The sequence below is a fragment of the Podarcis vaucheri genome (assembly GCF_965113315.1).
Source record: "Podarcis vaucheri genome assembly, chromosome: 2".
NCBI lineage: Eukaryota > Metazoa > Chordata > Lepidosauria > Squamata > Lacertidae > Podarcis > Podarcis vaucheri.
In genome coordinates this window covers 118,248,145-118,275,788 of record NC_138760.1, presented here as the reverse complement: position 1 = coordinate 118,275,788, position 27,644 = coordinate 118,248,145, and the positions used below count along the sequence as shown (strand labels likewise).

The 27,644-nt window shown below is 47.2% G+C and overlaps 1 protein-coding gene across 1 annotated transcript; it reads left to right on the top strand.

Moving 5' to 3' along the window:
• The first annotated feature begins 138 nt into the window (after positions 1-138).
• On the top strand, positions 139-27,268 carry LOC309524849 (uncharacterized protein). The gene is made up of 4 exons (XM_082209974.1): positions 139-224; positions 21,773-21,930; positions 23,879-24,045; positions 25,866-27,268. Exons 1-4 carry the CDS (start codon positions 163-165, stop codon positions 27,171-27,173), a joined length of 1,695 nt encoding a protein of 564 aa, XP_082066100.1. The 5' UTR covers positions 139-162; the 3' UTR covers positions 27,174-27,268.
• Positions 27,269-27,644: the final 376 nt, after the last annotated feature.

The following is a 27,644-nucleotide window of genomic DNA, read 5'->3' as shown; positions in this document are numbered from 1 at the left end:
GCAACCGGGGTTGGTGTGTGTGTTTGTGTTAAAAAAAAACCTCCTGCTGTCCTTCGTGGCCACCTCCTCTCCGTCGGTGGGTTAAATGCCCTCTCTTTTCAAATGACAGGAAGGATTCGAAACCTGCGGGACCAGAGATTTACAGAAGCTTGGAAGAAGTATATGAATTATTTGAAGAGCAACTGTAATCAACAAATTACGCTAGTGGGACTACAAGAAGTTTTGTAAGGAGAAATACTGTATACAAAGCGTTACAAAGCAGAAAAAGATAGAGATATTGGTTAAGAGTTTGAAATGTAATAGGGAAGATAAGAAATGCATACTAAGAGATTAGATTGGAAAATTTTCAGACAGGACTGATGGAAGTCAAAAAAATTGAATAAGATGTAAAAGTATGTTTAGTTACTGTTGAAAATGGTATGTTAAAAAACTAATATATATATATATATATATATATATATGCTTTCGTAGATTTTCACGGGTACAGGAATGCAGGTTTTGGTGTCTTCGGGTGTCTTCCCGTGTAAGAGTCGGGGTGTCTGTGCGACGTTTCGACGAGGTCTCACTCGTCATCTTCAGGCTGGTGCTTTCGGCTTCTTGTTACTGGAACAGAGCAGAGTCTGGTGTTTGAGTTCCTATAAATACTGTTGAGGGGTGTGGTGTATAGCCTCCAACGTTCTGGGCAAAGAGGAAGTTCCTAGATTAGTGTGCCTTTTCTTCTTTTGTTCCTTAATTACTTGAGGGATATCTTGGGTGATTTCATGAGTGATATTCAGAATATCACTGGGTGGGTCATTAAGTGTAGATTAGTTGCTAAAGCTTTCGTGTCTTGACCTCTTGAGCTTGTGAAGAGTTTTTCTGAGAAGATGGCTGTGCTGCATTTAGTTGTGCTCTGGCTTGGCTTCGTGTATAGGGGCGAGCTGTGGTTTTGTGCCTTGTGCCAGCCAGATCTGTGTAGGGATTGCAGGGGGGTGCAGCATCCGGAGGTGCCACTATAGTTTGGCTACTGGATGGAGTCTGTAATATGTCTGTGGAGAGGGTCTGGGTTTGGGTCTGGTGTGGTTGATTGGTGACGGCGTTCTGTGTGCCTCTGGTTCTGGTGTCGGTTTTTGTGGGGAGGGCTAATTTCCAGATGTCTGGCAGGCGGGACGTGTCGTCACGCTTGTTCATGTTGTGAGGGTGTTTCTCTATCTTGATGGCTTCCATGATTATTCTCTTGTGGTGATGTTCCATGTTAAAGAGCAATTTGGAATCTGCAAAATTAATTTCATGTCCTGTTTCTTTCATGTGTTGGAAAAGAGAGGAAGTTTTTTCTTCTTTTTTGACGGCATTCTTGTGTTCTGCGATACGTGCATTTATTCGTCTGTTTGTTTGTCCAATGTACGTGGCTGGGCAGACTTTGCAGGGTATTTCATAGACCCCTTGGTTTTCCAGCTGGATTTTGTCTTTTGGGTTTCTGAGGATATTGGCTATTTTTATTGGCTATTTGCTCCAGCAAACCACCCAGAAGCAATTTACACAAAGAAGAACAGAAAGCACTCACCAACCTGAGGAAAGACAACAACATAATCATTCTCCCAGCAGACAAAGGCAACGCCACTGTTGTGATGAACACATCGGACTACCAAGCAAAACTATCAAATCTACTCCAAGACCCTACCTACCAACCTATAAAAACAGATCCCACCACCTATCTGGAAAAAACCACCAAATCCAAAATAAAAGCCTCTCCTATCAGTGAAGAAATCCAGCTAAGAATCATCCCCAGAGAAAAATCATCCAGATGCCCCAAACTCTACGGTCTCCCCAAAATACACAAAGAAGGAACACCACTCAGACCAATAGTCAGCTCCATAGGCTCACCTCTACAAAATCTCGCTAAATTTCTCGCTAAGCAACTTCAGCCCTATGCAGAATCCATCGCTTCACACGTTACTAACTCCTTCCAGTTCATAGAAACAATAAAGAAACAATACCTACATCCCGATGACCTACTTGTGAGCTTCGATGTTGTATCTCTCTTCACTCAAGTGCCCATTAATGAAGCCTTGACAGCCATTCAAAACAAATACAACCCCCCCAAATACATCCTGGACCTGACCAACCACTGCCTAACCAACACGTACTTCATCCACAATGGACAAAGATACAAACAGATAGAAGGAGCACCTATGGGATCACCCCTCTCACCGGTCATCGCAAATTTGTACATGGAACACTTTGAAACCAATGCTTTAGACAAGTCAGAACACAAACCCAAACTTTGGCTCAGATATGTTGACGACACCTTTGTAATTTGGCCACACGGGAAAGAAAAACTAGATAGCTTCCTCACACATCTCAACAGCCTACACCCCAAAATACAATTCACTATGGAAATAGAAGACAACAACCAACTCCCCTTTCTTGACGTCCTAATCTACAAAAAACCTGATGGCTCCCTAGGACACACTATCTACCGGAAAAAAACACACACCAACCGCTACTTACATGCACAATCACACCACCACCCTGCACAAATAAACTCCGTAGCCAAGACTCTCATCTCCAGAACCAAACGCCTGGCTGACAAAGACCACTTGACAACTGAGTTACAGAATCTCTCAAATGTGTTAATCGCCAATGGATACCAGAAAAACAGGGTTACGAAGCTAATCCAAAAAGAAACACCCCCCAAAAACCAAGACACAGAAGAAAACAATGGCATGGCCCTCCTTCCTTATATCAAGGGCACTACAGACAAAATCAGCAAAATCCTCCATAAACACAATATCAAAACAGCCTTCTGCACCAACCAAAAAATAGCCAATATCCTCAGAAACCCAAAAGACAAAATCCAGCTGGAAAACCAAGGGGTCTATGAAATACCCTGCAAAGTCTGCCCAGCCACGTACATTGGACAAACAAACAGACGAATAAATGCACGTATCGCAGAACACAAGAATGCCGTCAAAAAAGAAGAAAAAACTTCCTCTCTTTTCCAACACATGAAAGAAACAGGACATGAAATTAATTTTGCAGATTCCAAATTGCTCTTTAACATGGAACATCACCACAAGAGAATAATCATGGAAGCCATCAAGATAGAGAAACACCCTCACAACATGAACAAGCGTGACGACACGTCCCGCCTGCCAGACATCTGGAAATTAGCCCTCCCCACAAAAACCGACACCAGAACCAGAGGCACACAGAACGCCGTCACCAATCAACCACACCAGACCCAAACCCAGACCCTCTCCACAGACATATTACAGACTCCATCCAGTAGCCAAACTATAGTGGCACCTCCGGATGCTGCACCCCCCTGCAATCCCTACACAGATCTGGCTGGCACAAGGCACAAAACCATAGCTCGCCCCTATACACGAAGCCAAGCCAGAGCACAACTAAATGCAGCACAGCCATCTTCTCAGAAAAACTCTTCACAAGCTCAAGAGGTCAAGACACGAAAGCTTTAGCAACTAATCTACACTTAATGACCCACCCAGTGATATTCTGAATATCACTCATGAAATCACCCAAGATATCCCTCAAGTAATTAAGGAACAAAAGAAGAAAAGGCACACTAATCTAGGAACTTCCTCTTTGCCCAGAACGTTGGAGGCTATACACCACACCCCTCAACAGTATTTATAGGAACTCAAACACCAGACTCTGCTCTGTTCCAGTAACAAGAAGCCGAAAGCACCAGCCTGAAGATGACGAGTGAGACCTCGTCGAAACGTCGCACAGACACCCCGACTCTTACACGGGAAGACACCCGAAGACACCAAAACCTGCATTCCTGTACCCGTGAAAATCTACGAAAGCAAATATATATATATATATATATATATAAATGCCCTCTCCTTTCTGCTTTCCTCTGTCCCGCTTTCTCTCTCTCTGTTCATCCAGTAAAGGGTTGTAGGTTCCCCTCACCCCCAGATCTTGCCTCTCCTTCCCTGTAGTGAAATCTGTGGAATTCCCAATTTCAGGTCAACAACTCGGGGGAGCCTTTCCTACAAAAGGTCAACAACTTTGGGGTCCCCCCGCTTAAGAAGGTCAACGACTCTGGGAAATGGCGGGGGGCGCCACCGGTGGGATCTTTGCACCACAGCGCTGGATATGCTTAAGATGGCCCTGATTAGTTGCTTAAATAATAACAACAAAAGTTCTCATGGTGGGGGGGGGCAGAACTTGACTGGATATAGATAAGAAAACCAGAACATCGCACACACAAACACACCCCTTAAGGCACAGCGTGCGCACCTTGCCTGACTTCTGCTGATGTTGGAGCTCACAAGAGCTGTAAGCTTTGATGTGCATCTTCAGCCAGCCTTGTTTTTGTGAGCGAGCGAAAGGGGCGTGGTCAACGAGGGGGCGTGGCTTGGAGGTGCAGAGCCAGGGAAGGGCCCTGCCCACCTCGCCTCCTCCTCCTCCTCCGCATTGTTTTGGTTCTCGGCCACCACGTGGTTTCGGTGGAGGCTGCAAGTTGTGATCTGCAGGCAAGGGAGACTGATCTGCCTCTAAGGCTGTGGGGCGGTGTGTGTGTGGGGGGTAATGGGGGGGTGCAGCTGGGGCAAATAGGAGGGGCAATAGTGGTAGGGGGGAGTTCTTGGCCTCTCCTTCCTTGGAGGTTTTAAAGCAGACGTTGTTGGACTGCCATCGGTCATGGATGCTTTGGTTGAGATTTCTGCATTGCAGGGGGTAGGGCCAGTGGCGTAGCGTGGGTTGTCAGCACCCGGGGCAAGGCAAGTAATTTGCGCCCCCTAACCCGTGGATTTGCACCCCCTAACCCGTGGATTTACGCCCCCTAACCCCCAGATGTTGCGCCCGGTGCGGCCGGCCCCCCCTGCACCCCCCACGCTACGCCACTGCGTTGGGCTAGAGATGATCCTTGGGCTCCTTTCCGTTGCAGGGAACCAGTGGGGGAGGGGCGCTCTTCGGACCCAACTACAGTGGTACCTTGGGTTAAGAACTTAATTCGTTTTGGAGGTCCGTTCTTAACCTGAAACTGTTCTTAACCTGAAACACCACTTTAGCTAATGGGGCCTCCCGCTGCCGCTACACAATTTCTGTTCTCATCCTGAGCTAAAGTTCTTAACCCGAGGTACTATTTCTGGGTTAGCGGAGTCTGTAACCTGAAGCGTCTGTAACCCGAGGTACCACTGTATAAGCTAAACAAGCAATGGCTTAGGGCCCCACTCTCTTGGGGCCCCCCAAAAAAAATTAAAGGAAAAAAACCTGCATGTACTGGTTATGGATGTAACTGTTTATGGAGGGCAAATGAACATTGGCCATGGAGGGCACTGAGGACTGGCCGCAGAGAGCAAATGAACATGATTGTCATCACAGTGGTACCTCGGGTTAAGAACTTAATTCGTTCCGGACGTCCGTTCTTAACCTGAAACTGTTCCTAACCTGAGGTACCACTTTAGCTAATGGGGCCTCCCACTGCTGCCGCTGTGCAATTTCTGTTGTCATCCTGAAGCAAAGTTCTTAACCAGAGGTACTTTTTCTGGGTTAGCAAAGACTGTAACCTGAAGCGTCTGTAACCCAAGGTACCACTATAAAAAAATTCCTTCCAGTAGCACCTTAAAGACCAACTAAGTTAGTTCTTGGTATGAGCTTTCGTGTGCATGCACACTTCTTCAGATACACTGAAACAGAAGTTGCCAGATCCTTCTATATAGTGAGAAGGTGGGGAGGGGTGTTACTCAGAAGGGTGGTGGGAATGGGAGATAGGCAGATAACTGAGATGAGCCTGTTGAGGACTCTTAACGACTGTAACAGGTCTTACAGGAAAAGGCCACATGGACCCCTCCTGATGGACGCAATACCACACTGGACTTGTACATTGACTGCTTCCGCCACAGAATCCAAACAGATGTGACCAGAAAACACCATCGCTTACAACAAAATCTAAACCATGCTGAAAGGAGAGCCATAGATAATCTCAGAAACAACCCAGACATTATAATTAAAGAAGCAGACAAAGGTGGAGCTGTCGTCATCATGAACAAAACTGACTACATTCAGGAGGCTCACAGACAACTTTCCAATACCGCCTTTTACACAAAATTGGACTCAGACCCCACACAAGAATACAAGAAAGAACTGAACAAGATTATTAAGGAGCTACCCCCACACATCCAAGAACAGATCCTCACCAACACACCAACAGAACCTCGACCAGGAACTTTCTATCTTCTACCTAAAATACACAAAACAGGAAATCCAGGACGCCCCATCATTTCAGGTATTGGCACTATTACAGTGGGTGCCTCCGGTTATATGGACTCTGTTCTGAAACCATATGCCATCAGTGCTCCCAGCTATGTACGTGACACCACAGACTTTCTGAGGAAAATACAACCTTTAAATAATCTTCCCAACAATACTATACTAGCTACTATGGATGTGGAATCTCTGTATACCAACATCCCACACAACGATGGTTTACAAGCTATAAGGAAACCATTTCAGATAAAACCACAGCGAACCTTGCCACCAAACTCTGTCAATTTGTCCTTACCCACAACTTCAAATTTGGTGATGACCTGTTCCTTCAGATCAGCGGCACAGCAATGGGCACCCGCATGGCCCCACAGTATGCCAACATCTTCATGGCAGATTTAGAACAACGTTTCCTAAACTCCTACCCACCCAAACCTCTCTTGTACCTGCGATACATTGACGGTATTTTTATCATCTGGACACATGGTCAACAGACCCTGGGCACCTTTCACCAGAAATTTAATGATTTTCACCCCACAATCAACCTAACAATGAATCAATCCATGCAAGAAATACATTTTTTGGACACTACTATAAAAATACAGGATGGGCGCATAGACACCACCTTATACCGTAAACCAACTGACTGACAAACATATCTACATGCCTCTAGCTACCATCCCAAACATCCCAAACAGTCCATTGTATATAGCCAGGCACTACGTTACAGCCGCATCTGCTCCAATTCTACAGACAGAGACTCTCACCTAAGAGATCTACAGCAAACCTTTTCAGAACTAAAATACCCAGCAGATGAAGTTAGACAACAGATCAACAGATCCAGACTCATACCCAGAGAGAACTTGCTGCAAGACAGACCCCCAAAAGAAAATAACAGAACACCTCTAGTCATCACATACAGCTTCCAAGTTAAAACAGTACAACGCATCATCAGAGATCTACAACCTCTCCTGGACAATGACAGTTCTCTTTCTCAAGCTCTGGGAGGAAGACCTTTCATTGCCTACAGACAACCACCCAATCTTAAACAACTCCTAACCCACAATAATACTACAACCAGACTTAACACGGACACTGGCACCAGAGCCTGCAATAAACCCAGATGCCAACTTTGCTGCCACATACACCCGGACAACACCATTACTGGCCCCAACAACATCACACATACCATCTCGGGACTATTTAATTGCTCATCGTCTAACATTGTGTATGCCATCAAATGCCAACAGTGTCCTTCAGCTCTCTATATTGGACAAACAGGCCAAACCTTACGCCAAAGAATAAAGGGACATAAATCTGACATCAAGAATGACAAAACAGAGAAACCAGTAGGAGAACACTTCAATCTCCCAGGACATTCTATACAAGATCTCAAAGTAGCTGTTTTACTACAAAGGAATTTCAGAAATAGACTGGAAAGAGAAGCTGCTGAATTGCAACTCATTACCAAACTTAAAACCATGGAGAGACCTGGTCTGAACAAAGACATTGGATTCTTATCTCATTATACATGACTAAGCCATTTTTCACCTTCTCACCCCTTGCCTTTTCCTGTAAGACCTATTGCAGTCGTTAAGTGTCGTCAACAGGCTCATCTCAACTATCTGCCAATCTCCCATTCCCACCACCCTTCTGAGTAATACCCCTCCCCACCTTCTCACTATATAGAAGGATCCGGCAACTTCTGTTTCAGTGTATCTGAAGAAGTGTGCATGCACACGAAAGCTCATACCAAGAACTAACTTAGTTGGTCTTTAAGGTGCTACTGTAAGGAATTTTTTTATTTTGACTATGGCAGACCAACACGGCTACCTATCTGTAACTGGAACCAAGGTACCACTGTAGTCCCAAATCTCATGGGTTCAGATCGGGGGTCACAAGCGAAAGGCTTCAGAAGCAAAACAGCAGCCAGGAGGCCAGATATTTATTGTTGCAACAAGACTTCCAACTCCAAAGATGAAACAGCCAGAAACCAGGAAAAATGGTTACTTCAGGTTTTGAAAGTTTTCAGAGTTTCCCATAATACTGTATAGTGTTTCTCAGCCTTGGACCTCCAGCATGGGCTTAGCCAAGGGGCAGCTGCCCCTCCCCAGATCAAGTAAAACAACAGAAATACTGAACTAACTGACCAATCACGTCAGTTCTGAGGCATCAGGCATAAGCCTGCATTTTATTAATGTTTGATCAGGGCTTGTATATTAAAGAGAGAGCTTAAAGATTTTCAAAAGTTTCATGCCAGGCAGACCAGCTGCTTAAGAAAACACTGGCAATGTTTTCCTCCTAGACAAGGGGGCCCCTTGATTTATAGCAGAAAACAATTCTCAAAGTCGTAAAAGCTGGAATTACAGACTGAGTGAGGACACTGACCCTACATGTTACAGAAGATAAAAAAGGCAGAGATAAACATAATTAATAGTTGGTAAATAGTAAAATAATACCAATGTGCCTCCCAGTAAAATGAGCCAGATCTTCTTTCTAAGGTTAAAAGGCCAAGACCAAATGGAGAAGCATCTAGCTGGCAGAAAGAGAGCATTTTTGGAAGTCTTTTTAAAGCATTTTTGGGAAGTCTTTTTAAAGCTGTTTCTTTCTTAAACTGAGAGAGTTTAAGGGCAATAAATGTTGGGAAGATCTAATGGGAAAAGCAACTGGCTGAAAGGGGGGGGTGTAAACTGAAGAGGCTTCTTTTAAAGCGTTTTTTTACTGTGTTCCTTTTTACTGAGTTCCTTTTCTACTTTACAAAGGCCTTATTCCTTTTAAGAGGCTACCTGTGTTGTGTATTAAGTGTATTGGCATAGATGTAATTATGCAAAGGATTTAAGAAATGCTAGATTTCATATAGTTGTAAGAGTTGTATTTTGAAATTAAGTCAGCCACCAGTCTAGCCCCCCTGCCAGACAAGAGACGCCATCCAAGCAGTCCTGATATATTAGTTGTCAGACATTTGTTTAGAAACCTTCAAATGAAGGAGATCTTTCAATGTTGATGTGAAACTCAAGATCCTTGACATATGTTTAAGATAAAAATTTAAGATTAACCATTTGTTTTAGAAGGCAATAGGGCAAGGAGGGCAAGAGGTGAGCTGGTAATTAAGATTCCTTGTTGAGACACATGTAAGATATATTACTACTTATTTGTCATTTATAGATGTAACAATATATAGCTCTTTGTGTTCCATATAAGGACAGGAGGATATGGGTGTATCTTTTAGGATTGGTTATAGCAATCAGTCAATAGGAAATTCAACCAGGCTGATTGGACAGAGGCAGCCAAAGGAGGAGCAAAGGGGGCTGGATTAAGGGAATATAAGTGCTGGCCATAATGGCAGGAGGCCAGGCCAGAGCTTGGTAACCATATACCACTGTGCCTCTCATTTATTTGTCTGACAAATAAATTATTATTTTAATTTCTCTGTTGCTGCGTTGAATATTTCATTCCAGCTAAGCGTTAACCACAAGCAGGGTGCTACATTTTATGGTGCCTGCGACTCGGATAAGTGGTCTGCTGGAACGCAGCCCCTTCGCCTTACTGGACGGGGTACAAGAGAGAAGACAACTGATTGCCTACCCAGCGCGCACTGGAAAAATTTTTTCCAGGGGAACGCAGCAGTCTCGTCTGTCTGATACCCTGCCCACCGACGGCGACGGACCGGGGGGAACCAGAGAAATAAACAGGGAACCAACCAAGGGTAAGTGCACAAAGGGATTTTTGGCCCTCCAATTAACTGGGAGGAAGAGAAGTCCTGATCAAACTTCTGCGTCTCAGTAAGTGGGAACTGAGTACGCTAGGTGGTTGGGTATATCAGATGGTGGTCTGGTGGGGGAAAAGGGAAGAATGGGAGGTAGTGTGTGGTGAAGTATCTAGCGCATTGTATGTGTGAGAAAGTACAGAGCAATCTGTAGCTGACCTGAGTGTGGAGTGGGCAGTACTTCGGTTCCTAGTAAGGCGACTTCACTAGGCAAGGAAACCCACGAAGCGTGTGTGTGAGTGACTGAGTGGATACTTCACAGGGCCATACAATGGGAGTTGGGGGTTCAAAGGGGGGAAATACACCTCTTGAATGTATGTTAAATAATTTTAAGAAAGCCTTCTCAGGGGCATATGGAGTCAAAATGACGCCAGAGCACTTGAGAACGTTATGTGAACTAGAATGGCCAAAACAAAATACTGGATGGCCATCTCAGGGAACCTTTGATATAAATTTAGTAAGCAAACTTTGGTCTAACATCGCCAAAGAAACTGGAGGGTGCCCAGAACAATTTTCATATATAGATTCCTGGCTGAGCACATTAAATAAAAATCCTCCATGGATAAGGGAATGCAAAGTCCAACGATGCAAATTATTGGCTGTAAAAGCCGAAGCTAGGAAAGGAATCTTGCCAAATAAACTCAAACCCATTTTTGAGGGACCAGAGGAAGAGCTGCTTCCACCTCCACCCTATGCTCCACATCGAAGGGAGCCTAATCCAAACACTCCACCAGTTGTAACCCCAAGGCAAGAAAGTGGAATGAATAATGGGGCTGGAGTCACAGAACTTGATTCCTTGATAGATTATGAAAAATATCTTCAGGAGGCATTGGAGTCCTATAATGAAGCCCAAGCAGAAGTGGTTATTCCATCTGTGAGTCCCAGTAGAACTCCATCTACAGTCTCTTTTAGTGGAACAACTGATTGCCTACCCCAAACTCCTGTACATCCAAGTCCTAGAGAATTATTACAGAAGTTACAGGGAGACCTTAATCGGTCAGCAAGCAATACAGCCAGGCGTATAAAGCTGCTAAAAGAACGCCTTGGGACAAATACCATCCCCTATGATTTGAGGCCCCTAGAGCAAAGCGAAGAGAAAGATCACGTAGTAGCCCCTCTCAGAAGAGTATTTGATGCACTTGAGGAGCCTGTGCTGGTTAACGGGCAACTCGGACCACGGCCACCTCGAACTTCGACCCTCCAGTACATTCCATTCACAACTACGGATCTGATGAATTGGAAAACACACACCCCATCTTTTGCAGAAAAACCTCAGGCTATGATGGACTTGGTGACTTCAATAATAAATACTCATAGTCCTACTTGGACAGATTGCCGCCAGCTCCTGAATACTCTGTTCACCACTGAGGAAAGGAGAGACATAATTGAGAAGGCACAGATATATTTGCGTGAGCAGGCCAGAGTGGGAAATATTTATAATATTGACCGTCATCTCCAGGACAACTTTCCCTTGGAAGATCCTAATTGGGATCCAAACAATGCAATTCACCTGGCCAGGCTTACCACCTACCGCCAGACGCTTGTGCAAGGTATCTGCAGGGCATGCCAGAAGCCCACTAATATGTCTAAAGTCTCAGGAGGGTAGACGTGTTACCCATAACACTGTTTCGTGTTCGGTGCACACCCACAAAAAGACTTAAGTTGTCACCTTTTGAGCTCCTGTATGGGAGGCCGCCCTCCTTTGTTCAGGATATTCCAACTGACCTCAAACAAATAGGAGACCATGCGACACAGGGACAAGTGCAATCTCTCTCTCGTGTTTTTGTCTCTCTCCCGTGTTTGTTTGTTGTTGTTTTTTATCTTAACAGGTGGGCCCTCGAGCGCACACCGTGCAGCATTGCCAAGCCGATTCATCAGCTCCAGGCTGGCATAGCATATGGGTGAAAGAGTGGAAACGTGATCCACTTGCACCTAAGTGGCGTGGACCTTACACCGTCTTGCTCTCTACTCCAACAGCGGTGAAGGTAGCTGAGGTGACCCCCTGGATTCATCACTCCCGTTTGAAGAAGTCCGAAGGCAGTTGGACGTGCAAAGGTGACCCCTTTAATCCTCTTAAACTGACTCTCTCCAAAAACCCCTGTATCTAGCCCTACCGGGAACGGGCTAGGTCACGGGCAACATTAGACGACCGGCCTGCTGCAGCCACAACCTGGAAGCTGGCTGACCTGCGCACGCCTGAAGCTTGAGGAGCATCTGAACCAGCGATTGTGAAAGGAAAGATTCTCTTATACAATTAATTGACTGCCCCCCCTTGTGGAACAATTATCAGAGATATTACTCATTGGGGATCCTCGGGATATATGTTTTGGTCTTGGTGGTTCCCCATTTCTGTCACTGGGGGAATTATATTGGGACTAATATTTATTTGCTATCACAATAAGGTAATCTTTTGTGGAAGGAATGCATATGCTAGACATCAACATGATTTTATTATTAATCCTGATCCCTTGGGAAGGGGAAGGGTCCTTGAATCTGACCAAATTGACTAAATATGGATTCCGCCATGACCACAATATGTGGGTAGGTTTAGCTGAAATGGTAGCCAATGTTGCAAATAGGACCAATTGCCTTGTTTGCTCTCTTGGGCCAGATGATTCAGAGGGAGGTATGCCCTTATTACCGATACCATTAGATGCCATTGGTATGGTAAGCGAAATACCACACCAAACAGAAATACAGAATTTCCCCGGATGGAACTCAACTAAACCATTACGAGTTATACCTGTACAAGGGGAATTCTGTGTACATAAATCATCAGATGCAGCTGATTCTACCATGATAGGCTCTTCTCATTGTCACTATACTTGGGATAATATTAAGAATACCTGGGCACACGGTACTACCTATCGAACTCGGAATGCCTTGCCCTGTGCACCTCCTTTTATTCATGCATGGAAAGTGGTATGGAACATAACTGTGACAGAAAAAGGCAATCTAACATACTGCACTGTGAACTCTCTACCTCTTTTGATATTTCGCCTTCTGTACTCCACGTACCAAAAACCTCAGACCCGATGGTTGTGGTGGATATGTGGAGAATGGGCATACAAGAAACTCCCCTCCAAATGGAGTGGGACTTGTTTCCTGGGATGGGTATTACCACCAATGTGGATTATGCCCACTAATTTGGCCAAGCGTACACGAAGAAACGCTGATATTTCTCATATAGCAGGAGGAAGTACCCAAAGTTGGAGCGGTACTGATGATTGGCCACCAGAGCGCATTATAGCCTATTATGATCCTGCCTCCTGGAATCCTGGTGAGCTCATACAAGGGGCACGGGATCCTATTTATAATCTAAACAGAATAATTCGATTGCAAGCAGTAGTGGAACTTGTAACCAATGCAACGGCCCAGAGTTTGAGACTTATTGCACAACAGTTGGATGAAAGTAGAGCCGCCATTTTGCAGCTGAAAATGGGAATGGATTATGTACTTGCCAAGCAGGGAGGCCTATGTGGAGTCTTGAACTTGACAGGGAATGCCTGTTGCTTTAACATTTCAGATAATGGTGAGGCAATCCGTGTGTTGGCCACAAAGATGGAGAATATAGCACATGTCCCAGTACAAACATGGGAAGGATGGGATATGGGATGGCTCACCAATTGGTTACCTAATGTCACAGGACTCAAAGGGATACTATTGTCTTGCTTGTTTTTCTTGACAGTAGTGGTAATGGTTTTATGTATGATGCCATGTATCATTTCATGTTTTAGAAGTACAATTAGCAAGATGGTTTCAAATGAGACTCTACCTCATATCATGGCCCTATACAGAGCTTTACCTCAGGAATATGATGAAGGTCAAGCTATCAAGGACACTTGGGATGAAGGTCCTTGAGCTTGAAAGGGGGGAATGAGGCATCAGGCATAAGCCTGCATTTTATTAATGTTTGATCAGGGCTTGTATATTAAAGAGAGAGCTTAAAGATTTTCAAAAGTTTCATGCCAGGCAGACCAGCTGCTTAAGAAAACACTGGCAATGTTTTCCTCCTAGACAAGGGGGCCCCTTGATTTATAGCAGAAAACAATTCTCAAAGTCGTAAAAGCTGGAATTACAGACTGAGTGAGGACACTGACCCTACATGTTACAGAAGATAAAAAAGGCAGAGATAAACATAATTAATAGTTGGTAAATAGTAAAATAATACCAATGTGCCTCCCAGTAAAATGAGCCAGATCTTCTTTCTAAGGTTAAAAGGCCAAGACCAAATGGAGAAGCATCTAGCTGGCAGAAAGAGAGCATTTTTGGAAGTCTTTTTAAAGCATTTTTGGGAAGTCTTTTTAAAGCTGTTTCTTTCTTAAACTGAGAGAGTTTAAGGGCAATAAATGTTGGGAAGATCTAATGGGAAAAGCAACTGGCTGAAAGGGGGGGGTGTAAACTGAAGAGGCTTCTTTTAAAGCGTTTTTTTACTGTGTTCCTTTTTACTGAGTTCCTTTTCTACTTTACAAAGGCCTTATTCCTTTTAAGAGGCTACCTGTGTTGTGTATTAAGTGTATTGGCATAGATGTAATTATGCAAAGGATTTAAGAAATGCTAGATTTCATATAGTTGTAAGAGTTGTATTTTGAAATTAAGTCAGCCACCAGTCTAGCCCCCCTGCCAGACAAGAGACGCCATCCAAGCAGTCCTGATATATTAGTTGTCAGACATTTGTTTAGAAACCTTCAAATGAAGGAGATCTTTCAATGTTGATGTGAAACTCAAGATCCTTGACATATGTTTAAGATAAAAATTTAAGATTAACCATTTGTTTTAGAAGGCAATAGGGCAAGGAGGGCAAGAGGTGAGCTGGTAATTAAGATTCCTTGTTGAGACACATGTAAGATATATTACTACTTATTTGTCATTTATAGATGTAACAATATATAGCTCTTTGTGTTCCATATAAGGACAGGAGGATATGGGTGTATCTTTTAGGATTGGTTATAGCAATCAGCCAATAGGAAATTCAACCAGGCTGATTGGACAGAGGCAGCCAAAGGAGGAGCAAAGGGAGCTGGATTAAGGGAATATAAGTGCTGGCCATAATGGCAGGAGGCCAGGCCAGAGCTTGGTAACCATATACCACTGTGCCTCTCATTTATTTGTCTGACAAATAAATTATTATTTTAATTTCTCTGTTGCTGCGTTGAATATTTCATTCCAGCTAAGCGTTAACCACAAGCAGGGTGCTACAGTTCTGCCCCCCAACAAAAACCCTGGCTATGCCCATGGCCTCCAGCTGTTTTTGGTCTACAACTCCCACCATCCCTGACCACTGGTCCTGCTAGCTAGGGATGATGGGAGTTGTAGTTCAAAAACAGCTGGAGGCCCAAGTTTGAGAAACACTGGCGTAATACATTTCTAGATGCATCCTCAAAACATCATAGATATGTCACAGAAAAGGTATGGTGTCAGGCAGAAATCTGAGATCTATACTTGTCAATCAAGTACAGTATAGGTGTTTTGGTTTTTTTGCGTACTCCATTACAGTACAATAGAAAGTACAATTCCTTACTTCCTGAGTCATGTCAGATACACCCCGTTGTCTTGTTAGGGTTTAATTCCACTATGGGGCGAGTAAGCATTGTGAATGAGATGGTTACCCGTCTGGCAGGATATCACCGGTTATGACTCCTTGGAAAGCTTCTGCAGATCTGATTGTGGTGTAGTGGTTAAGAGCGGTAGATTCATAATCTGGTGAACCGGGTTCGCGTCTCCGCTCCTCCACATGCAGCTGCTGGGTGACCTTGGGCCAGTCACACTTCTCTGAAGTCTCTCAGCCCCACTCACCTCACAGAGTGTTTGTTGTGGGGGAGGAAGGGAAAGGAGAATGTTAGCCGCTTTGAGACTCCTTAAAGGGAGTGAAAGGCAGGATATCAAATCCAAAACTCTACATCTCGGGGATTATGGCAAACTGGAGTGGGCTTACTAACCCCTCTCCTGAAACTTCACTTCCCTGGGTCCTAAATGCCATTGGAACAGAGAAGACTGATACGCCGAGTGATATCTTATGCGCTTCTAAAGTTTTCTCATAGAATAACATTGAGCCAATATGTAGATTCAGTGAATCGCTATGTTTGCCATATTCAATGATCTCCTGTGTTGTCCCGGAGTCGCAGGCTCCTTCTGCAAACTGAGCTGGCCTCCCCAGGCAGATGCAATGCCTTTGCAGATATGTTGGTGTCATTTTCCTCTTGACCCTGAGGGCTGCTGTTGCGTAGCTGTCAGGGATCTGAGCAGAGAGGTACTTTATGAATGGAGTTTTGAACCTAAATGAATGAGGCTTGAGGAAGCCCATATTAATGGGTAAAAGGGGCAGGGGCAGCGGAAATCCCTCTTTGCTCCGGTGGGGTGGGGTGCTTCAGTGGTGTTGGTGGCTTGCCTGCCCCGGGCACTGGCAACCTACATTGTGCCACCGTCTCCCAACCTTACACAGAGATGTTGGGCCAGCTCTGGATTTAGAGCGGAATAGGGTGTTGAGCTGCTGAGAGGGTGCAAATTAATAAAAAATACAAGAAGTATTATTAAATAAGAAATAGCATCTCTCCCCACCTGGTGATTTACAGGCGGCGCCCTCGATGGCAGGGGCTCACCAGAGCGTCTGCAGATCAGGGTCCGGCGTCGAAAGAAGCTGGTTGCTACTTTTTATTGATAATAATCAGCTAAATAGTTTGAGGATCTATATAACTTTGTAACATGCAGAAAACAGCATTCTCAGAGAAACCAAAGACTGGAACTGAGGGAAGGTGGGGGGGGGGTTGTGTGGGAGGGTGGGGGAGGGAGGAAAAACGGGGGGGAATAAGGGTGATATATTTTTGGATAATATGTTTTGTTTTAATTTTGAATAAAAAATATTAAAAAGAAAGAAGGAAGCTGGTTGCTGCTTCTGTTGCTAATACAGTGGTACCTCGGGTTACATACGCTTCAGGTTACATATGCTTCAGGCTACAGACTCCCAGAAATAGTGCTTCAGGTTAAGAACTTTGCTTCAGGATGAGAACAGGAATCGTGCTCCGGTGGCGCAGCGGCAGCAGCAGGAGGCCCCATTGGCTAAAGTGGTGCTTCAGGTTAAGAACAGTTTCAGGTTAAGAACAGTCCTCCGGAACGAATTAAGTACTTAACCCGAGGTACCACTGTATTGCAGGGGACCTGAGGATGGGGCATGCAGAGCATTCGGGGACTAGTGGGTGACGCCTGTAGCTGTGTCTGCAGGTGGAGCCGGGCGGAGTTTCTGCCTGCTTGTGGCGTTGAGAAAAGGAACAGGAGGGGGCCACTCCACTGTGAGAAGGAGACCCCGCAGCTCCTCAGCCCATAGCTGTCAACCTTCCCTTTTTTTGCGGGATTCCCTTATTCCAGCGCCGTTTCCCGCTGCTTCCCACTGCTATCCCAGATTGTTAGCTATCCCGTAGACACCCCGGGGCAGGTGAAGCTGCTGATCCCTTATTTTCAAGGCTGCTGATCCCTTATTTTCAAATCTGAAAGTTGACAGCTATGCCTCAGCCTGGCAGGGAGCAGAGCACCTTTTGGGTGTCCCTGCATCCACCAAAATCAGCTGGAGAGCTAAGTCTGGGAAACACTGATGTATTTAGAAATAAAAATCCCAGAAGCGTCCCTGGCATGAAAAACAACCCTGTAACCAGTGGCGTAGCGTGGGTTGTCAGCACCCGGGGCAAGGCAAGTAATTTGCGCCCCTAACCCCCAGATTTGCGCCCCCTAACCCCCAGATTTGCGCCCCCTAACCCTAACCCCCAGATGTTGCGCCCGGTGCGGCCGCCCCCCCTGCACCCCCCACGCTACGCCACTGCCTGTAACAACTCTTGGGCTGGAGCCTTTTCAAGGTCTCCCTCAAGGCAACTTTGCCCGCAGGATTTTCCCCACGCTCAAGCCTCGCTCCCGGAGCCAACCAATCGCAGCGCGCCCCGCCAGCCACGAGCCCGGTCTCTAAGCTGCCAGACGCTCCGAAGGCCGCCTTCGCCCATCAAGGGCGCGCTTACACCTGCCGGGCTCCGACGGCACTGCGCAGGTGCAACACCCAGCTGGGACCCAACCCTGCCTCGGAAAACGTCGCCTTCGGTGAGGGGGCGTGGCTTACCCAGGCCGAACCTTGAAGAGGCCCCGCCCCCGCCGCGAGTGTTAAGTTTGGTTCCTCCTCGCCACGTGCGTCTTCGCTCCTGTTTTTTCGACGGCGCGCCCGCAGAGGCAGAGGCAAGGCAAGAGCTCCGCGGCGGAAGGAAAGGAAGGGACGGGACGGGGGCTTCTTTGCCTCCCCACCTACACCCCCAAAGCAGTGGGAAGGAGAGGGCGGTGGGCTTCCTGGGCACTACAATACGCGCGGGAGAAGCGGGCGGTATCTGCGCAGGAGGGCGGCTGCTGCCCGCAAGCGAAGCCTGGAGACGGGAGAGGAAATGTGGGAACCATCGGAGCTTTCTGGTGGGCAGATCCACTCCTGCCCCCAGACGGTTGTCAAAGGGGGGCGGCCAGGGTGCATTTTTTGGGGGGTGAAGGTGTGCCCTCCGCGCCCGTCCCCCCCCCCGCTTCAGTAGAGTACGCAGGTGGCCCGGGACGGGGCGCGTCTCTCGGGCGCCTCCCCAAAGTGCGCTTTTTTGCTCCGCTTTCCCCGGCGTTATTTTGGGGCGGAGGCGCCTGCCGTGCCTTCCTGGGAGGCAGCATGGGCTCGGTAGCTTCCCCTGCTCCCCCGGCCTTGGCCCCAGCTCGTGAGCCCCCCGCGACCGCCTCGTGGGTTTCCTAACCCCGGGGCGCGTCTTAGTTTGGGCCAGGAATTCTGTTTGATTTCCAAAAGGCAAACGCGAGATGGCCAGTCCCAACAGCCGCGGGCTGTTTCTTTCCCTCCGCGTCTCTATTCCGGAGTGTGCCCTCGACGGGTCTGTAGCCAGCATGCACAAGGAAGCCTTGCAAAATCCAACCCCCCCCCCCGCTTCTCCCCCCCCCCGTTAATTTCCGATAAGCACCAATCCCCGCGTGTTGCATTCCCCATAGTGTCTCTGTGACTCAGGAATACGCTTGGAATGGTGCCCTATTGCTTATAACTTGTTAAATTGATTCTATGTGGATGTACCCGTCTCTGGCATTGCCTGGTAAAGAGTGGGTTATAAAGCTTAACAATGCAAGATTGAAATTAAAGACAGGTGAACAGAACTTCAGTCTAGGACTCTTTACCGTTGTGAAGTACAGTGGTACCTCGGGTTACAGATGCTTCAGGTTACAGACTCCACTAACCCAGAAATAGTACCTCGAGTTAAGAACTTTGCTTCAGGATGAGAACAGAAATCGTGCGGCGGCAGCAGGAGGCTCTATTAGCTAAAGCGGTACCTCAGGTTAAGAACAGTTTCAGGTTAAGAACGGACCTCCGGAACATAACCAGAGGTACCACTGTACCTAATAGGGGGCACTGCCCTCCCAAGCTGGTGCATAACAGCCTTAAAGCACTTGAAAACAAAATTAGAAATAGTGTCTTTTCACACAAATAATTAGTCCCACCCACACAAATAATTAGTTCTTACCCACCCACAGTTTTTGTTTCAGCAGCCATATATAGTTGCTAGTGTTTAAACGTTTGGAAGTCAGAAGCATTAGCTCATGGGTAGGCAAACTAAGGCCCAGGGGCCGGATCCGGCCCAGTCGCCTTCTAAATCTGGCCCACGGACGGTCCGGGAATCAGCGTGTTTTTACATGAGTAGAACGTGTGCTTTTATTTAAATGCATCTCTGGGTTATTTGTAGGGCATAGGAATTCATTATTTTTTCTCCAAAATATAGTCCGGCCCCCCACAAGGTCTGAGGGACAGTGGACCAGCCCCCTGCTGGAAAAGTTTGCTGACTCCTACTGATCTACTTCATTACTCCCAGTGACTAGCCAGCAAGTACTGACTTAACGTTTTTCCTCACTTTGGAATACAGTGGTGCCCCGCAAGACGAAATTAATTCGTTCCGCAATTTTTGTCGTCTAGCGAATTTTTCGTCTTGCGAAGCACGAAATCCCATAGGAATGCATTGAAAATCAATTAATGCGTTCCTATGGTCAAAAAAAGTCCAAACAAAGCCAAATTTGGTACAACAACAGTTTATTAACTGCTCTTTAAAGTCACACATACTGTAAAGAGCAGTTCAAAAATTTAAGGGAAAATAAATTAATTTTATAAACAAAACATGTCTTTGTTTTTAGTCAAAGAAAAAAGTCGCGAGACGTTTTCGTCTTGCGAAGCAAGCCCATAGGGGAAATTCGTCTTGCGAGGCAAATCGCGAACGGAAAAACCTTTCGTCTAGCGAGTTTTTTGTATTGCGTGGCATTCGTCTTGCGGGGCACCACTGTACTTGGCTAATTTTGGGCTGGCTGACAGATTTTAGCAAGGCTGAGGATTCAGCACCAAAGAATATGAAATACAAAGTTGAGTTAGAAATCATTTTATAAATTTGTACCTTCTCCTAACAGGGAAACTTTCAGAAACTGAAAGAAAACGTCTGGTTTTGTTTTCATTGAAAATCATTCTGTTACAATTAGATACACCAGTTCACCTGCCTCTGAAAGGATATCAGTACCAGGGGAGCCTACCTGGGATTTGTGGGGTGCCAGGAAACACCGTATTTTTCGCCCTATAGGACGCACCGTCCCATAAGACGCACCTAGTTTTTTGGGGGGGGAAATAAAGGAAAAAAATTATTTCCCCCCCCAGGCGCGGGGCTGGGGCAGCCCGAGCTTCCCCCGACCCCAGCCCCCAAACAGGCAGCTCTCTGCAAGCCGTGGGAGCCCAGCGGTGGCTCCCGCTGCTTGCGGAGAGATCCGCGAAGCCTGGACGCGCTGATCTCAGTGCGCGCAGGATTCGGGATGCCGGCAACTCTCCCCAAGCAGCGGGAGCGTTCTCGCTGCTTGAGGAGAGGTCCGCGAAGCCTGGAGAGTGAGAGGGGTCGGTGCGCACCGACCGCTCTCGCTCTCCAGGCTTCAGCGAAAGCCTGCATTCGCCCCATAAGACGCACCCACATTTCCCCTTCATTTTTGGAGGGGAAAAAGTGCGTCTTATAGGGCGAAAAATACGATACGGTAGCTTGTACATACTGGCACAATACAGTGGTACCTCGGGTTAAGAACTTAATTCATTCTGGAGGTCTGTTCTTAACCTGAAACTGTTCTTAACCTGAGAACTTTAGCTAATGGGGCTTCCCACTGCCACTGCCCTGTTGCCGTATGATTTCTGTTCTCATCCTGAAGCAAAGTTCTTTTTTTATATATTATATTTTATTGGTTTTCAAATACAAAAACAAAATTATACACTCTAAGCATCTTAATCACATCTTATTTCTCTTTTTGACTTCCCTCAATTTGTCTGCAATTCCTTCACATTATTGCTTTTTTATACATTTCTACCCGTTGTTGCTAATACTATTAACTCCAATTCATTTTTAATACGTATTTTCCCATTTTCCCATCACAGAGCTTCTTTGAAACTTACAAAGGTAACCTGATTATCACTGTTTTTGCAAATATTGAACAAACTTCTCCCAATCTTCTGTAAATCTTTGATCTTGTCGATTCCCTGAAGCAAAGTTCTTAACCCGAGGTGCTATTTCTGGGTTAGCGGAGTCTGCAACCTGAAGCGTATGTAACCTGAAGCGTATGTAACCCAAGGTACCACTGTAATCAAGAAAGCGAAGAGTCCTTGGCAGGATCTTAACAGATCAGTCGTGGTGTTTACAGTTATGACTTGAAAACCTACCTTGCAAAGGCCTAGCTTTCCCCCTCACCTTTCTCTCCTTCTTCTGTCTCCAGCAGCTCCATGCCCAAGAGGAGAACGGTCCGCTCGCTGGAATGGCTGTGCCTGGAGAATGTGGCTAAAAATATCCAGCGCATCTGGGCCAAAGCTTGTGCGGAAAACCACCAGGACGGGCACCACATTCGCTCTGTTGCAGAGCCCTACATCTGCCTGCGTAAGAGGGGCACGACAGATGGGAGGCAGAGGAGAGATTGGCCACAAAGACCCCATGGCCAAGCCACAGACTGCATTTCAAAAAGGCAATCTGCCGAAGCATGGGGGGGGGGCACGTCTTGGCCCTGTAACCTCCTGCAGTTTGCATCTCTGGCGAGCGAGCCAGTGTAGTGTAGTGGTTAAGAGCGGTAGTCTTGTAATCTGGTGACCCGGGTTCACTTCACCGCTCCTCCACATGCAGTTGCTGGGTGACCTTGGGCAAGTCACACTTCTTTGAAGTCTCTCAGCCCCACTCACCTCACAGAGTGTTTGTTGTGGGGGAGGAAGGGAAAGGAGATTGTTAGCTGCTTTGAGACTCCTTAGGGTAGTGATAAAGCGGGATATCAAATCCAAACTCTTCTTCTCTTCTTGTAGCATCCTATGCAGGTGGTTCTGTAAAAACTGGTTCTGACGCTCACCTGGCTAGAAAAGCTGCCTAGGTAGGAAGGCTCCATCTCTTAAGGCAGAGCTGGGGAGCAGATGGCCGTCCAGCTGCTGTTGGACTCCAGTTCCCATGAGCCCCAGCCAGCACGACCTGTAGTCAGAGATGATGGGAGTTGTGGTCCAGAGCAAAGTTCCCCAGGAGGCGGGCAGGTGTGGAGGACTCCCTGGTCCTGAATGGGGTAACTGTGCCCCTGAAGGACCAGGTGCGCAGCCTGGGAGTCATTTTGGACTCGCAGCTGTCCAAGGAGGCGCAGGTCAATTCTGTGTCCAGGGCGGCTGTCTACCAGCTCCATCTGGTACGCAGGCTAAGACCCTACCTGCCTGGGGACTGTCTCGCCAGAGTGGTGCATGCTCTGGTTATCTCCCGCTTGGCCTATTGCAATGTGCTCTATGTGGGGCTACCTTTGAAGGTGACCCAGAAACTACAACTAATCCAGAATGCAGCAGCTAGACTGGTGACTGGGAGTGGCCACCGAGACCACATAACACTGGTCCTGAGAGACCTTCATTGGCTCCCAGTACATTTCCGAGCACAATTCAAAGTGTTGGTGCTGACCTTTAAAGCCCTAAACGGCCTCGGTCCAGTATACCTGAAGGAGCGTCTCCACCTCCATCATTCAGCCCAAACACTGAGGTCCAGGGCCTTCTGGTGGTTCCCTCATTGTGAGACGTGAGGTTGCAGGAAACCAGCCAGAGGGCCTTCTCGGTACTGGTGCCCGCCCTGTGGAATGCCCTCCCATCAGATGTGAAGGAAATAAGCAGCTATCTTATCTTTAAAAGACATCTGAAGGCAGTCCTGTTTAGGGAAGCTTTTAATGTTAACAGACTATTTTATTTTAACATTTAGTTAGAAGCCGACCAGAGTGGCTGGGGAAACCCAGCCAAACGATGGGTTGGGGTTTAAATGATAAATTATTATTATTATATTATTATCATAGTCCTGCTCTTAGCAGCACCTTTTCCTATGCAGTTTCCTGTTCCGGTAGATCACTTGGCTACCCAGGTTTTAAAATTTAAGCAAAATCCGGCAAAGTCTTTGCCAGGGAGCATGCCAATGACTAGCTGGCTAATAATAATGATGATAATTATTATTTTTACCCTGCCTATCTGGCTGGCTGGGTTTCCCCAGCCACTCTGGGCGGCTTCCAACAAAATATTAAAGATACATTAAAACATTAGTCATTAAAAACTTCCCTAAATAGGGCTGCTTTCAGATGCCTTCTAAAAAGCAGATAGTTGTTTATTTCCTCGACATCTGATGGGAGGGCGTTCCACAGGATGGGTGCCACTACCGAGAAGGCCCTCTGGCTGGTTCCCTGTAGCCAGGGGAACTTTCCTTGTAATGTCCTGCTGTCACCCTCTGCACCTTCTGGTTTGCTTATAGCTCCTTACCACCTGAGGAAAGCATGTGTCTAATGGTTGTGCAAAGCTTTGTGTTTATATCTGGGTATTTCCTCCCCACCCAGCTGACTCCCTTGTCCAGAAGCTGTTCAAGTTAATGGAGGAAGGCAATCGCTTGAACCGACCGGTCCTGCGCTTCCTCCTGGTGCCGCAGCTGACGGTGCTGAGTTTGAACATGTGCCCGAGGCTGGTCATCAAGGCCGTTGCCGACATCATCGCAGTACGTTGCAAGGTAAGGAGTGTGCATGCTTTGTGCTCTGACTTGGTTCCTGCGGGGAGCTCCTTCCTCTAAAATGGGGACTCTTCTCTTGCTGCCTCCTGGCCATAGCTGTCAACTTACAGATTTGAAAATAAGGGACCAGCAGCCTCGAAAATAAGGGATCAGCAGCCAAAATAAGGGATTTTGCTTAGCTTATACAGAAATCCGGCACTGATGTAGCCATTCTGCTTTGGCTGCCACTGACTGTGTTTTGCAGGGGGTTGGACTAGATGATCCTAAGGGTCTACAACTCCCACCAAAGAAGAGGGGCAGACAAAACTGATGAACGACGTCCAGATGGCAAAGCTTACAGGCAGAATTAGAAACCAGGAAGAGGACCTCTTTAATAAAGAATGGGGAAAGTTTATCATTTATTTGAAAAGCTATTGTCAAGAGTTGCATACATTGGTAGGATTGACAGAATACTTGTAGTATAAATTTGAACTATGGATGGACAAATGATTTATAAAAATAGTTATGAAAGGGATGCAGCCCGGCATGCGGCGGTTGCGGCGCCGCGGCAGCTGCTGAAGCGCCGCCCTTCTGCGTCCTTCCCCATCCCCTCCCCTTCCTCCACCCCCATCATTCAGCCCGGACACTGAGGTCCAGCTCCAAGGGCCTTCTGGCGGTTCCCTCATTGTGAGAAGCGAGATTACAGGGAACCAGGCAGAGGGCCTTCTCTGTAGTGTCGCCTGCCCTGTGGACACTGGCGTATGAAGGGGGGTGGGGGAGCGGAATGCACCAGGTAGCATTTGGGGAAAGGGTTCCACTGCCTGTGGAACGCCCTCCCATCAAATGTCGAGGAAATAAACAACTATCTGAGTTTTAGAAGACATCTGCAGGCAGCCCTGTTTAGGGAAGTTTTTAATGTTTTTAATTTGTGGTCGGGAAAGCTCAGTCAGATGGGCTGGGTATAAATGATGATGATGATGATGATGATGATTACTGTTGATGTTGGGCCATCTCGTCATCTCAGAACAGTCCTGGCGCACAATCCACAGGAGAGAGAGAGACTGGAGATCAGTTAAAGAAAGCTTCCATTTCATAAAATGATTGCTGTGTGACCAAAGGGCTCACCCACACTTAACTTTTGCTCCACGCATTCTGGGAAAGGCCTTGCGTGTCCAAACACTTCCAATCGCTTTCCCCAGGGAAACCTCGCTCTGTAACGTTGAATCAGAACAAATTTGGCTTCTCCATTGATTTCAGAAAGCATTGAAGTGTGGGTTTCCACAGGGAGTGTGGTGGCAGCAAGGAGTGCTCAGACACGGTCTAGAAAAGTGTGTACCTGTGCTTAAGAGGCCGGTTCCTTGGTGAGGTTTCTTGTATGAATTTCTTACTTACTGCATTGGTACTATGGGCCACTGTGCTCTTAGTATGATGCTTTGTGAGCAGAGGGGGGACCATTAACAGTGGAACGTTGGACCACCAATTTCTGCCTTCTGTGCATTTTGTGCGACATATGACAACAGGCAAAGGGTGCCATGTTTTGGTAGGTGTGCCTGTAGGGCAGACATTAAGGGACACACACACACACACACACACACACACACACACAGGCTCCATGAAACCTCCTTTACCTGATCAGACAGAGGTGACGAGCGAACCCAACACATTAACACATGGCCTGCCATTTATTTACAACGACTTCTGCCAGCTTGGTGCTGCCCCATATGCCTTCTGCGCTGGCTGCGGCTGATGGGATTTGTAGTCCGGCGAATCTGGAGGCCGGCAAACGCCGTTGTACGTGAGCAAAAACAAACCTTTCCCTGTCTCTTTCCCTGACACGGCAGAACCTGTCTTCCCTGGATATCAGAGGCTGCTGCCGGATCCCCGCAGACTCCCTCGTCGACTTGGTGAAAGCTTTGCCGAGCCTCACCCAACTCAACCTGTCGGACACCCAGTGCAACGCCCAGGTGCTTGCTGCTGTGGGCTCCCACTGCCGGCAGCTTCTCGAACTGGACATTGTCGATTGCAGCAGGCTGTCTCCAGAGTGCCTCCTCCACCTGGCCTACGACCCCGCCACAGGCTCGCTCCGCTCCCCAGCCTTGAAGGTGCTCAGAGCCAGATACCTGATGGGCAGACCTCTCCTCCAATGCATGGTTCAGCACTTGGTCTTTCTGCTCCTGGCCTTGCGCAGCCTGACGATCTTGGACCACCCTTTTGTTCTGGAGGCCGTGTGCGCGATCTACAGGTGGCAGTTTGACAACGCCCCAGTTGCCCCCGAGTTCCCTTCCCTGGAGGAGCTGGCGAGACGCAGGATGTCCACCCATAGTGGCCACGGGCTCACGCTGACCCTCACGGAATTGGACGATGTGGCATTGAGCTGCCTGCCCGCCGCTTTAGCCGTGTGCCCGCACTTGGCAGACGTGACTCTAATTCTCGAAGGCAGCCCTGGCTTTGGCCAGGACTTTGCATCGTGGCGCCACATCTCCCGCCTGACCCTTGACAACGACAGCCAGTGCGACGTTGCTGATCTTCTGCCGATGGCGGCTGCCCTGGGAGCACAGCTCCACTCTCTTTCATTGAGCGGCTTTCTCTGCGAAGATGCCTCTTCCTTCTGGACCTTCCTGGGCCACTGCCTGAACCTTCGGAAATTGGTGGCTAACCTTCCGCCTCCAGCAGTGTGTGCCCCTGACGACGACGAGGACGACGACGAGGAAATGGTTGAAGACTTGGAGGAAAATTTCAGCCCCGCGCCTCATCAATTCCCCCACCTCTGGCACATTTTCCTCATGTACCCTGACTCAGAAGGCCCCCTTCCTTCCCAGCACAAAGCCGTGTTCAGAGCATGCCTTGTGTCCCTGCTGAGACATTCGCCGCAACTCAAAAGCTTGCTGCTGGCTTGCTTGCCTTTCTCCCTGGACAGCGTGTTTGAGCAGGTGCTGGAGCCGCCGGCCACAGCCCTGACTCACCTCCAGAAGCTCTCCTTGATGGAAACCAGGGTGTCCGGAAGCACCATCCACCTGCTGTTATCCTCGGAGAACCAGCTGAGCTTCCTTGATGTGCCGGCTTGCTCACGCATCTTCAGGGCAGACTATGACGACTTCCTCAGGAGAGTCAGGAGTGAGGGTTTGGACATGGAGATTTCCTGGGAGTGAAAAGCCTGCTGTTGCTGCTGCTGCTGCCGAAGACGGCTGCTCCTCTTGTGTTGGGGCCAAGACAGGGTCTCTCTTAATAAAGTTTGCTTTATCTAATAGTTTTTTCGCCTCTCAGCGATCTTTAAACCCAGAGTGGGATGGTCAAGTGTCTTTATGTGTGAGTTGGGAGCAGAGAGGGGCATTTTACGCTGGGCTTGTAGTAGCAGCTCCTCCCTGAGACCCATGTGCATGGAAAGAGCCCTGCATTTATATTAAAAAATAGTTTAAAGGCCCATCTAATCCAGTTCAGTGTTACCTTGGTTCTCAAACTTAACTCGTTCTGGAAGTCTGTTCCAAAACCAAAGCGTTCCAAAACCAAGGCACGCTTTCCCACAGAAAGTCATGGCTTAATCCGTTCCAGACTTTCAAAAACTACCCCTAAAACAGCAATTTAACATGAATTTTACTATCTAACGAGACCGTTGAGCCATA

Bases quoted from the DNA above. Each gene is read 5' to 3' on its own strand.
- LOC309524849 (XM_082209974.1), top strand. From the start codon at position 163: ATGAATTATTTGAAGAGCAACTGTAATCAACAAATTACGCTAGTGGGA. The intron at 225-21,772 runs GTAAGGAGAAAT...TTCTGTCTCCAG, and splicing joins GTGGGACTACAAGAAGTTTT to CAGCTCCATGCCCAAGAGGA. The intron at 21,931-23,878 runs GTAAGAGGGGCA...CTCCCCACCCAG, and splicing joins AGAGCCCTACATCTGCCTGC to CTGACTCCCTTGTCCAGAAG.